At 41.6% G+C, this 12500-nt stretch overlaps 1 protein-coding gene across 3 annotated transcripts in view; it reads left to right on the forward strand.

Annotated features, from left to right (window-relative positions):
* dlg5a (discs, large homolog 5a (Drosophila)) overlaps positions 1–12500 on the forward strand; it is a 211297-nt gene that overhangs the window by 161288 nt on the left and 37509 nt on the right. Inside the window, exons 21-22 of one of the 3 annotated variants that reach the window (XM_061911763.1) lie at positions 1477–1645; positions 3331–3408. In XM_061911763.1, the coding sequence (XP_061767747.1) occupies positions 1477–1645; positions 3331–3408 (247 nt within the window). The remainder of the gene's footprint in view (positions 1–1476; positions 1646–3330; positions 3409–12500) is intronic. The other 2 variants (XM_061911764.1, XM_061911765.1) reach the window with 2 other exon arrangements.

A 12500-nucleotide genomic window follows, 5' to 3' on the forward strand; every position in this document is an offset into this window, starting at 1 on the left:
AAGTGTCACTCGTGACGTCACGAGTTTGACCCGGCGGTAATACTAAGCATGCGCTAATTATTTTGCAAAGCGAGTTTGACATGGTAGTAATTCAAGGCAGGCACATACTATATACCCAGCGGCACTTCAAGGAAATACGGTATATTCATTGAAATAGACTGCAAAGACAAGATATTTAATGTTCCAACTGAGAAACTTTTAATTTTCAAATGAGCAATATTTTGCACTGTTATACAATTTAATCGATCAGAAACTGATGACATAGTGCTGTATTTTACTTCTTTCTCTCTTTTTTTCAACCAAAAATGCTTTGCTCTGATTAGGGGGTACTTGGATTAAAAGAATGTTCACAGGGGTTACATGACTGAAAAAAAGCTTGAGAACCACTGGTCCATGTTTGTTTGATTGATTGATTGATTGATACTTTTATTAGTAGATTGCACAGTACAGTACATATTCCGTACAATTGACCACTAAATGGTAACACCCCAATAAGTTTTTCAACTTGTTTAATCAATTCATGGTACAAATATATACTATCAACATAATACAGTCATCACACAAGTTAATCATCATAGTATGTACATTGAATTATTTACATTATTTACAATCCGGGGCTTTGGTTGATATCAGAACTTCAGTCATCAACAGAGAAATGTGGACATTGAAACAGTGTAGGTGTTATTTAGTAGGATATGTACAGCCAGCAGAGAACATAGTGAGTTCACATAGCATAAGAACAAGTATATACATTAGAAGTACATTTGAGTTGTTTATAATCCGGGGAGATGGGATGTGAATGGAGGAGGGTATTAGTAAAGTGTTGAAGTTGCCTGGAGGTGTTGTTTTAGAGCGCTTTTGAAGGAATATAGAGATGCACTTACTTTTACACCTGTTGGGAGTGCATTCCACATTGATGTGGCATAGAAAGAGAATGAGTTAAGACCTTTGTTAGATGGGAATTTGGGTTTAACGTGGTTTGTGGAGCTCCCCCTGGTGTTGTGGTTATGAAGGTCATTTACGTTAAGGAAGTAGTTTGACATGTACTTCGGTATCAAGGAGGTGTAGCGGATTTTATAGACCAGGCTCAGTGCAAGTTGTTTGACTCTGTCCTCCACCCTGAGCCAGCCCACTTTGGAGAAGTGGGTTGGATTGAGGTGTGATCTGGGGTGGAGGTCTAAAAGTAACCGGACTAACTTATTCTGGGATGTTTGGAGTCTAGATTTGAGGGTTTTGGAGGTGCTGGGGTACCAGGAGGTGCAAGCGTAATCGAAGAAGGGTTGAATGAGAGTTCCCGCTAGAATCCTCAAGGTGCTTTTGTTGACCAGAGAGGAGATTCTGTAGAGGAATCTCGTTCTTTGGTTGACCTTTTTGATCACCTCGGTTGCCATTTTATCACAGGAAATATTGAAAGATGTGAACTTCACGATGTGTCTAATTGTGCAGTGAACATGCTTCCTGTTCCCTTGGACCCAGGCTCCCTCTCACATTCCGAGTGCAGCAGTCCCAGCCTCATCACGCCGCCGCAGTCGCCACTCAATCTGGAGACGTCCTCCTTCGTCAGCAACCAATCCCAGGGCTCCATTTCCACTTTACCTCGCATCTCGGTCAGTCCGGTGCCAATCGGGGAGCGCAGGAAAGACAGGTATGGAGGGGGGGGGGCGTGTCCGTCAAGTTGATGCTGCTCTGATGCATGGCCGGCTCTACGCAGGGGCAAGAGGGGGCAAAGCCCCCTTAAATAAATGTCTTGCCCCCTCAAATCAAAATTTGAGAAAGCAAATTTTAATTAACTCATAAAGTTACTACATTACAAGTTGACAAAATTATCTGCACTAGCGGAAAAATCCGCCGAAAAAGGGACACACATGATATAGTAGTGTCGGCTCCCCTCTCATCCCTCCCTCCGCTGTGCGTGTATTCAACATTCCACAGGCTGCGCGGCAGACACACACCCCTCAGCCCTCAGTAAACATCCAATCACTGTTGCAGTATGAAAGTAAAAGAAAAGGAAAAGTTGTCTACATTTATCATTTACTTGTTAGGATGGGTTTATTTGTGTAGTCTTATGTGCCATAAACACGTTTATCGCCGCGGACTTTCGGTGCTACGGAGTTCCTTTTTTTAAATTTTTTTTTTTTTAACAACTTGACGAGAGCAGTGACAGCAGAGGCTCTGAGCAGCAGTGGTTTGGAAGGCAGAGAGCCTCCACTGTCCCTGTAACAGGCTACAAGTCATTTATGATGCTGTTAATGAGGGTAAAAAGCAGTGCTGCTGTCCTCTGTTCAGAGCGGAGTCCCTAGCAACGGCCCGTTTTACTTAGCAACGGTCTGGCAATCGACTGCTGGAATTCTTTTTCTGTTGTTTTTCTTGTAATTCTACACAGTCAACCTTTAATGTTTCCATCTACATTTTGTAATAAACAAATTATAAGTGTAATTTGATATGGCCAAGACACCTAAAAACAAAAACACTGCCGTTTTCATCAATTTACATGCAAGTGGGCAACACACATTTTTATCATTATTCATCAGACTACCCTTCAGTTTTGTAAACATTGACTGTAGTGTGTGAAGTCCTACTTTGGGTCAACATTTATTTGAGAGTTAGGCCATCCAGTCAGGATAAATGTTATGTTGTTGGTTGATAAAATCTGGATGAAGGATGTTTTATTTTATTTTATGTATTTATTTTTCCCCCTGAGGGATTGCCACCTTATTGTGGTCAGGTGGTTTGCGTGCCTCAGTGACTGTAAGAGCTATGCCAGCAGGAGTTTAGTCTTCAGGTGGGACACCCAAGTTGGACAGGTCTGAAGGTATAGAGGCCTGACAAAGTTCAATCCACTACTCCAGGTTGGGGTTGGACTCATAGCTAAAGACCCATTTCAATGAAGAAAGCATCGTTACTATAAGCACAGGAAAAAAAAGTGTGTACACATGATGCCCCCTTCACATTTCTGACTGCCCCCTCATATAAGCATGCCTAGAACCGCCCCTGCTTATGACCGCTTGAAATTGTCTTCTCGATGACGGAGAGGGTGATATAACGAGGATCATCCCGCAAACCAGAATGCTAAAGCTTGCCTCGGAGATGCTCCTTGGAGATTTAAACAGGGGTTGCCAAGCAACAGGTCTCGGATCTTGTCAGTGCAGCGCAATCCCTCATTGACTTTCAAGATTTATCGCTGATTAGAATTAAGAGTCATAAACTGTCTCCTGTGCTATCACTTTTTGTTCTGTTCTGTCTTCCAACCTCTGATTTGGTGTGATCAGGCGTGTCTTTTTATGACGTGTGTCCTCCTCTCTCCTGTCTGCCTACTGCACCCGCCTCCAGATCTCTTTACCGTAACCGATCTTTTCTCAGGATTCCTCCGGCCGCGAGGCCGAGGTTCTCCTCTCTCAGGAGCCTCAGGTTCGTTGTTCCCCCAGTGCTGCCAGCAATGCAATGACAGACCACGCCTTCCCCTTCTTCTTCTTCTCCTCTCGTCCACATGCTTCGCTCCTGTCGCCGCACAAGAGCCAGAGCCTCCTTTGCACCACATGGAATGCAAAAGTAGATTTTCACCCTTTGTGTATACAAAACCCAAAACCAATGAATGTAATGTAGTGTAAATCGTAAATAAAAACAGAATGCAATGATATGCAAATCCTGTTCAACTTATATTCAATTGAATAATCTGCAGAGACAAGATATTTAATGTTTGAACTGAGAAACTTTTTTTTAAATTTAATTAATCATTAACTTAGAATTTAATGGCAGCAAAAAGTTGGCATTGGGGCATTTTTACCACTGTGTTACATGGCCTTTCCTTTTAACAAGACTTGGGAACTGAGGAGACCAATTTTTGAGGCTTTTCAGGTTGAATTCTTTCCTATTCTTGCTTGATGTGCAGTTTAAGTTGTTCAACAGTCCGGGGTCTCAGTTGTGGTATTTCAGGCTTCATAATATGCCACACATTTTGGACTACAGGCAGGCCAGTCTAGTACCCGCACTCTTTTACTCTAACAAGTGTCTTGCTGAAATAAGCAGGGGCGTCCATGATAACGTTGCTTGAATTGCAACATCTTTCGCTCCAAAACCTGTACGTACCTTTCAGCATTAATGGTGCCTTCACAGATGTGTAAGTTACCCATGCCTTGGGCACTAATACACCCCCATACCATCACAGATGCTGGCTTTTGAACTTTGCGCCCATCACAACCCGGATGGTTCTTTTCCTCCTTGTTCGTCATAATATGCCACACATTTTCAAAGGGAGACAGGTCTGGACTACAGGCAGGCCAGTCTAGTACCCGCACTCTTTTACTATAACAAGTGTCTTGCTGAAATAAGCAGGGGCGTCCATGATAACGTTGCTTGAATTGCAACATTTTTCGCTCCAAAACCTGTACGTACCTTTCAGCATTAATGGTGCCTTCACAGATTTGTAAGTTACCCATGCCTTGGGCACTAATACACCCCCATACCATCACAGATTCTGGCTTTTGAACATTGCGCCTATCACAACCCGGATGGTTCTTTTCCTCCTTGTTTGTCATAATATGCCACACATTTTCAAAGGGAGACAGGTCTGGACTACAGGCAGGCCAGTCTAGTACCCGCACTCTTTTACTATAACAAGTGTCTTGCTGAAATAAGCAGGGGCGTCCATGATAACGTTGCTTGAATTGCAACATCTTTTGCTCCAAAACCTGTACGTCCCTTTCAGCATTAATGGTGCCTTCACAGATGTGTAATTTACCCCCGCCTTGGGCACTAATACACCCCCATACCATCACAGATTCTGGCTTTTGAACTTTGCGCCCATCACAACCCGGATGGTTCTTTTCCTCCTTGTTCGTCATAATATGCCACACATTTTCAAAGGGAGACAGGTCTGGACTACAGGCAGGCCAGTCTAGTACCCGCACTCTTTTACTCTAACAAGTGTCTTGCTGAAATAAGCAGGGGCGTCCATGATAACGTTGCTCGAATTGCAACATCTTTTGCTCCAAAACCTGTACGTACCTTTCAGCATTAATGGTGCCTTCACAGATGTGTAAGTTACCCATGCCTTGGGCACTAATACACCCCCATACCATCACAGATGCTGGCTTTTGAACTTTGCGCCCATCACAACCCGGATGGTTCTTTTCCTCCTTGTTCGTCATAATATGCCACACATTTTCAAAGGGAGACAGGTCTGGACTACAGGCAGGCCAGTCTAGTACCCGCACTCTTTTACTATAACAAGTGTCTTGCTGAAATAAGCAGGGGCGTCCATGATAACGTTGCTTGAATTGCAACATCTTTCGCTCCAAAACCTGTATGTCCCTTTCAGCATTAATGGTGCCTTCACAGATGTGTAAGTTACCCATGCCTTGGGCACTAATACACCCCCATACCATCACAGATGCTGGCTTTTGAACTTTGCGCCCATCACAACCCGGATGGTTCTTTTCCTCCTTGTTCGTCATAATATGCCACACATTTTCAAAGGGAGACAGGTCTGGACTACAGGCAGGCCAGTCTAGTACCCGCACTCTTTTACTATAACAAGTGTCTTGCTGAAATAAGCAGGGGCGTCCATGATAACGTTGCTTGAATTGCAACATCTTTCGCTCCAAAACCTGTATGTCCCTTTCAGCATTAATGGTGCCTTCACAGATGTGTAAGTTACCCATGCCTTGGGCACTAATACACCCCCATACCATCACAGATTCTGGCTTTTGAACATTGCGCCTATCACAACCCGGATGGTTCTTTTCCTCCTTGTTTGTCATAATATGCCACACATTTTCAAAGGGAGACAGGTCTGGACTACAGGCAGGCCAGTCTAGTACCCGCACTCTTTTTTTACTATAACAAGTGTCTTGCTGAAATAAGCAGGGGCGTCCATGATAACGTTGCTTGAATTGCAACATCTTTCGCTCCAACACCTGTACGTACCTTTCAGCATTAATGGTGCCTTCACAGATGTGTAAGTTACCCATGCCTTGGGCACTAATACACCCCCATACCATCACAGATGCTGGCTTTTGAACTTTGCGCCCATCACAACCCGGATGGTTCTTTTCCTCCTTGTTCGTCATAATATGCCACACATTTTCAAAGGGAGACAGGTCTGGACTACAGGCAGGCCAGTCTAGTACCCGCACTCTTTTACTATAACAAGTGTCTTGCTGAAATAAGCAGGGGCGTCCATGATAACGTTGCTTGAATTGCAACATTTTTCGCTCCAAAACCTGTACGTACCTTTCAGCATTAATGGTGCCTTCACAGATGTGTAAGTTACCCATGCCTTGGGCACTAATACACCCCCATACCATCACAGATTCTGGCTTTTGAACTTTGCGCCCATCACAACCCGGATGGTTCTTTTCCTCCTTGTTCGTCATAATTTCCACACATTTTCAAAGGGAGACAGGTCTGGACTACAGGCAGGCCAGTCTAGTACCCGCACTCTTTTACTATAACAAGTGTCTTGCTGAAATAAGCAGGGGCGTCCATGATAACGTTGCTTGAATTGCAACATCTTTCGCTCCAAAACCTGTACTTTACATTCAGCATTAATGGTGCCTTCACAGATGTGTAAGTTACCCCCGCCTTGGGCACTAATACACCCCCATACCATCACAGATGCTGGCTTTTCAACTTTGCGCCCATCACAACCCGGATGGTTCTTTTCCTCCTTGTTCGTCATAATATGCCACACATTTTCAAAGGGAGACAGGTCTGGACTACAGGCAGGCCAGTCTAGTACCCGCACTCTTTTACTATAACAAGTGTCTTGCTGAAATAAGCAGGGGCGTCCCTGATAACGTTGCTTGAATTGCAACATCTTTTGCTCCAAAACCTGTACGTACCTTTCAGCATTAATGGTGCCTTCACAGATGTGTAAGTTACCCATTCTTTGGGCACTAATACACCCCCATACCATCACAGATGCTGGCTTTTGAACTTTGCGCCCATCACAACCCGGATGGTTCTTTTCCTCCTTGTTCGTCATAATATGCCACACATTTTCAAAGGGAGACAGGTCTGGACTACAGGCAGGCCAGTCTAGTACCCGCACTCTTTTACTATAACAAGTGTCTTGCTGAAATAAGCAGGGGCGTCCATGATAACGTTGCTTGAATTGCAACATCTTTCGCTCCAAAACCTGTACGTACCTTTCAGCATTAATGGTGCCTTCACAGATGTGTAAGTTACCCATGCCTTGAGCACTAATACACCCCCATACCATCACAGATGCTGGCTTTTGAACTTTGTGCCTATCACAACCCGGATGGTTCTTTTCCTCCTTGTTCATTCACAGTTTCCAAAAACAATTTGAAATGCAGACTGGTCAGACCACAGAACAAATTTCCACTTAGGATCAGTCCATCTTAGATGTGTTAGGGCCCAGCGAAGCCGCCGACGTTCCTGGATGTTGTTGATAAATGGGTTTGGCTTTGCATAGTAGAGTTTTAGCTTGCATTTACAGATGTAGCGACCACCTGAAGTTACTGACAGTGGTTTTATGAAGTCTTTACACTCTGATGTTGTCTTTTGATGCAGTACCACCTGAGGGATCCAATGTCACGGGCATTCGATGTTACGTGCAGTGTTTTCTCCAGATTCTCTGAACCTTTTGATGATATTACGAACCGTAAATTCCTTGCAATAGTTTGTTGAGAAATGGTGTTTATAAACTGTTTGACAATTTGCTCACACATTTGTTCACAAATTGGTGACCCCTCGCCCAATTCTTGTTTGTGATTGACGGAGCATTTCATGGAAGCTAATTTTATACCCAATGACGGCACCCACCTGTTCCCGAATAGCCCGTTCACCTGCGGGATGTTCCAAATAAGTGTTTGATGAGCATTCCTCAACTTTATCAGTGTTTATTGACACCCGTGCCAGCTTTTTTGAAACATGTTGCAGGCATCAAATTCCAAATGAGCTAATATTTGCCAAAAAATAACAGTTTGAGTTTATTTGGAACATGCAAACATACAACATGATACATCACAATTTCCAGTTTCTCTTTTCAACATGTTCGAAAAGGAGGAGGAAGAAGCAGAGCTTATTTAAGCCTACCCCTTTTCTTTACATAACACTTGCTGTTCACTTCCTGTTCTCAATGTATTCACATTGTATACTCCTTAAGTAATAAGTAATCACGATACAAATAAATAAACAAATAAATAATTGCTTAAGTAAGTTTTATTCCATACGTTGAGATAAGTAAGATTATTTTGAGAATGAATGGGTGAGTAAAATCAGAATGTTTATCATAGTTCTTCATTTTTGTACTTTGTAAACACTTCCAGTTTGAAGAGTTTCTTGAAGTGGATCATATTAGTACATTGTTTGATTGCTTTGCTTAAATCCATTCCATCATTTAATTCCACATACTGATATACTGAAGGTCTTAAGTGTTGTACGTGCATACAAATGTTTTAAATGACATTTTTGTCTAAGATTATATTTCTCTTCTTTTGTTGAGAAGAATTGTTGTATATTCTTGGGAAGCAGGTTATAGTTTGCTTTGTGTATAATCTTAGCTGTTTGCAATTCCACTATATCGTGGAATTTCAGTATCTTTGATTCAATAAATAAAGGGTTTGTATGTTCTCTATATCCAACAGTATGTGTTATTCTAACTGACCTTTTTTGTAACATGAAGTGTACTTTTGTAGTTATTTCCCCATATTTCTACACAGTAACTCAGATATGGTAACACTAGTGAGCAGTAGAGAATATGAAGTGATTTTTCGTCTAGAACAGGGGTGCCCACACTTTTTCTGCAGGCGAGCTACTTTTCAATTGACCAACTCGAGGGGATCTACCTCATTTATATATATCATTTATATTTATTTATTTATGAAAGAGACATTTTTGTAAACCAGTTAAATGTGTTTAATGATAATACAAGCATGTGTAACACATATAGATGTCTTTCTTTCACAAAGACAAGAATATAAGTTGGTGTATTACCTGATTCTGATGACTTGCATTGATTGGAATCAGACAGTAATGATGATAACGCCCACATTTTCAAATGGAGGAGAAAAAAAGTGGTCCTTTCTGTACAATACCACATGAAAGTGGTTGGTTTTTGGCATCTAATTCATCCAGCTTCCATACACTTTACAAGAAAAACATTGGCGGCAAATTCCGTAGTTTGCTTGATTGACATTCACGGCACCCGAGGGTCTTGTGAGATGACGCTGGCTGCTGCCAGTTCATTATTATGAAAAAATGACAGAGAGGAAGGCGAGAAACACTTTTTATTTCAACAGACTTTCGCGCCGTCCCTTCCGTCAAAACTCTAAAGGCCGACTGCACATTTCCTATCTTCACAATAAAAGCCCTGCTTCATGCGGCCTGCGCTAACAAAATAAGAGTCTCGGAAAGCTGGCGTGCACAAGTGATGTGCACGCCAGCTTTCTGAGGGATCGCTTGTGCACGCCAGTTTTCCGGGACTCTGTATTTAGTTAGCGCAGGCAGCATGAAGCAGGGCTTTTATTGTGAAGATAGGAAATGTGCAGTCGGCCTTTAGAGTTTTGACGGAAGGGACGGCGCGAGAGTCTGTTGAAATAAAAAGTGTTTCTCGCCTTCCTCTCTGTCATTTTTTCATAATAATGAACTGGCAGCAGCCAGCGTCATCTCACAAGACCCTCGGGTGCCGTGAATGTCAATCAAGCAAGCTACGGAATTTGCCGCCAATGTTTTTCTTGTAAAGTGTATGGAAGCTGGATGAATTAGATGCCAAAAACCAACCACTTTCATGTGGTATTGTACAGAAAGGACAACTTTTTTTCTCCTCCATTTGAAAATGTGGGCGTTATCATCATTACTGTCTGATTCCAATCAATGCAAGTCATCAGAATCAGGTAATACACCAACTTATATTCTTGTCTTCGTGAAAGAAAGACATCTATATGTGTTACACATGCTTGTATTATCATTAAACACATTTAACCTGTTTACAAAAATGTCTCTTTCATAAATAAATAAATATAAATGATATATATAAATGAGGTAGATCTCCTCGAGTTGGTCAATTGAAAAGTAGCTCGCCTGCAGAAAAAGTGTGGGCACCCCTGATCTAGAACATACTTGGCTTTATTCATTATTGACGTATCTCTTGCTACTTTATGTTGTACATTTTTTTACATGAGATTTCCAGTTCAATTTATCATCAATCATTATACCTAGAAATTTGGTTTCATTTACTCTTTCAATTTCTAGCCCGTCTATTTGTATTTGTGTTCTACACCATCACCAGTTTTCTGTTTAATATGAAGCATCTTGTCTTTGCGGTCTATTTAATCGAATACAAGTTGAAAAGGATTTGCCAATCAATGCTTTTATTTACTAATTACACAACGTGCCAACTGCACTGGTTTTGTGTTTTGTATAATTCTACACAAGTAGTCGCCTGCATGCTGCAGTGAAACGACGACCTCGCTTCTCCACACTTGGTCCCAATATATAGTGTACTATTATATATTTGATCATCCCCTGTGCACTTTTCTTACTCCATGAGCGGGAATTCCTCTCAGATTTTTGCATGTGACGTCCAAAGCCCAATATGCATGTGTGTAATGGAAGCCGGGTGAACCTGCTGTGTGGATGTTATGCAATAGTATTGTATTATTTTTATTATTATTACTCAACCCCCAGCTTTTGGGTTTGGGCTTGTTTGTTCACCAATCTGCTTGGCCTTTGTCTTTGGCTGCTTTAATCCATCCTTCCTCCTCTCTGCCTTCATGGAATTGTCTGCCCCGTCCGATTTTGTCATTAAGCAACACAAAGTTCATGTCAAGGAAGTTCACACTCACATTCCCGTGCGCGTTAAAGCACAGGGGTCTCTAAAACTTTGATAAAGTGTACACTTTCCCACTGGATAGATCACAGGTGTCAAAATCAATGTCCAGGGGTGCAGAAGTATATATTTTTTCTAGCTCTTTTGATTGAAAAGATACTTGTACTGCATGCAATTGCATAAACATCCATCCATTTTCTACCGCTTATTCCTACATTCGGGCGGAAGGCGGAGTACACCCTGGACAAGTCGCCACCTCATGGCAGATTGCATATACATTAACCTTTAATAATATTTAATGATGTAAAACAGGGGTCGGGAACCTTTTTGGTTGAGAGAGCCATGAAAGCCAAATATTTCAAAATGTATTTCCATGAGAGCCGTATAATATTTTTTAAACACTGAATACAACTAAATGCATGCATTTTTGTGATCATGTTCAGTTTAGTTTTGTTTTTGATTCCATTAGTTCCTGTTTTTGCGCACCCTGGTTTGTTTTTGTTTCCATGACTACCAATCAGCTCACTTGTTTTCACGACTCACACACCTGATTCACTTGAACTCATGTACCTGTTGTCAATCACCACGTCACGATTTAAGCCTGCAGTTGCCAGGCAGTCAGCCTGGCGACGTCACCTCCTACACACCTGTGTTATCCATGCCGATGATCCATGCTCTTTCTCGGTCCAAGTAAGTTTTTCATGCCATAGTTTGTAAGTTTTTTTTTTTTTATGTTCATAGTTCTCCCACTGTGCGAGTTTTAGTTTTCACAGCCAAGTTTTTAACCCCCACTGAGAGCGCCTTTTCTTTATACCCTTTGTTTTTGTAATATTTTTGAGTTCAGATTAAAGATGTCATCACCTTCACGCCATGTCCGGTCCAATCGCTTTGCACCACGGGAAAACAAACCACACCATAGTCCAGGTCTTGACAAGACCAACATTTTTAGACTATAATAAGTCTCTTATTCTTTTTAATAACATTGTTATTTCAAATTTAACCAATAATACATTTTATACTTCTTACCATTAATGCGACATCTTGGACAGGTGCGATAGAAAACGGATGGTTGGATTAAAATGCATGAGAATGTTTTATAATTTGAACGTTATTTGTGTTTACCATCGTAATTATTAATTACTTATCGTGTTAAGCAATGTCAGCTAAGATTGATCTGAGAGCCAGATGTAGTCATCAAAAGAGCCACATCTGGCTCTAGAGCCATAGGTTCCCTACCCCTGATGTAAAATGACATAGCGCTTTTCTACACACTCAAAGTGCTTCACATAAACTGATCTGTCAACCAAACTAAACATGCTTTCCCTTTCCCAAAATTCCCGGTTTTCCCAGAATTTCTGGTTATTTTCTCCCCATTGACAATGAAAGGGAAATATACAATCTGCATATCCCATATTTGTCATCCGATTTGAACCAATCCAACATCAGCACACTCCACTCATTCTGAGCATTTAAACCAGCATGTTTTCTCGGCTTTGAACATTTTCTAATTTCCTGGAATTACCAGGAAAAGAAATGAGCAATAAACAAACCTCTAAATAACAAACATTTCTCAACCTAGCGGAATTACAAATTCTTGCACTGTGTATTATTTTGATTGTCATTGTTTGTGGGGAAAAATGGTAAGAAAACAGTTAAGATTGCTACCTCAAATAACTGCCGAGTGCTCTCTTTAACCTTCGTCTTG

This window comes from Nerophis ophidion, linkage group LG09 (assembly GCF_033978795.1).
Source record: "Nerophis ophidion isolate RoL-2023_Sa linkage group LG09, RoL_Noph_v1.0, whole genome shotgun sequence".
Taxonomy (NCBI): Eukaryota; Metazoa; Chordata; class Actinopteri; order Syngnathiformes; family Syngnathidae; genus Nerophis; species Nerophis ophidion.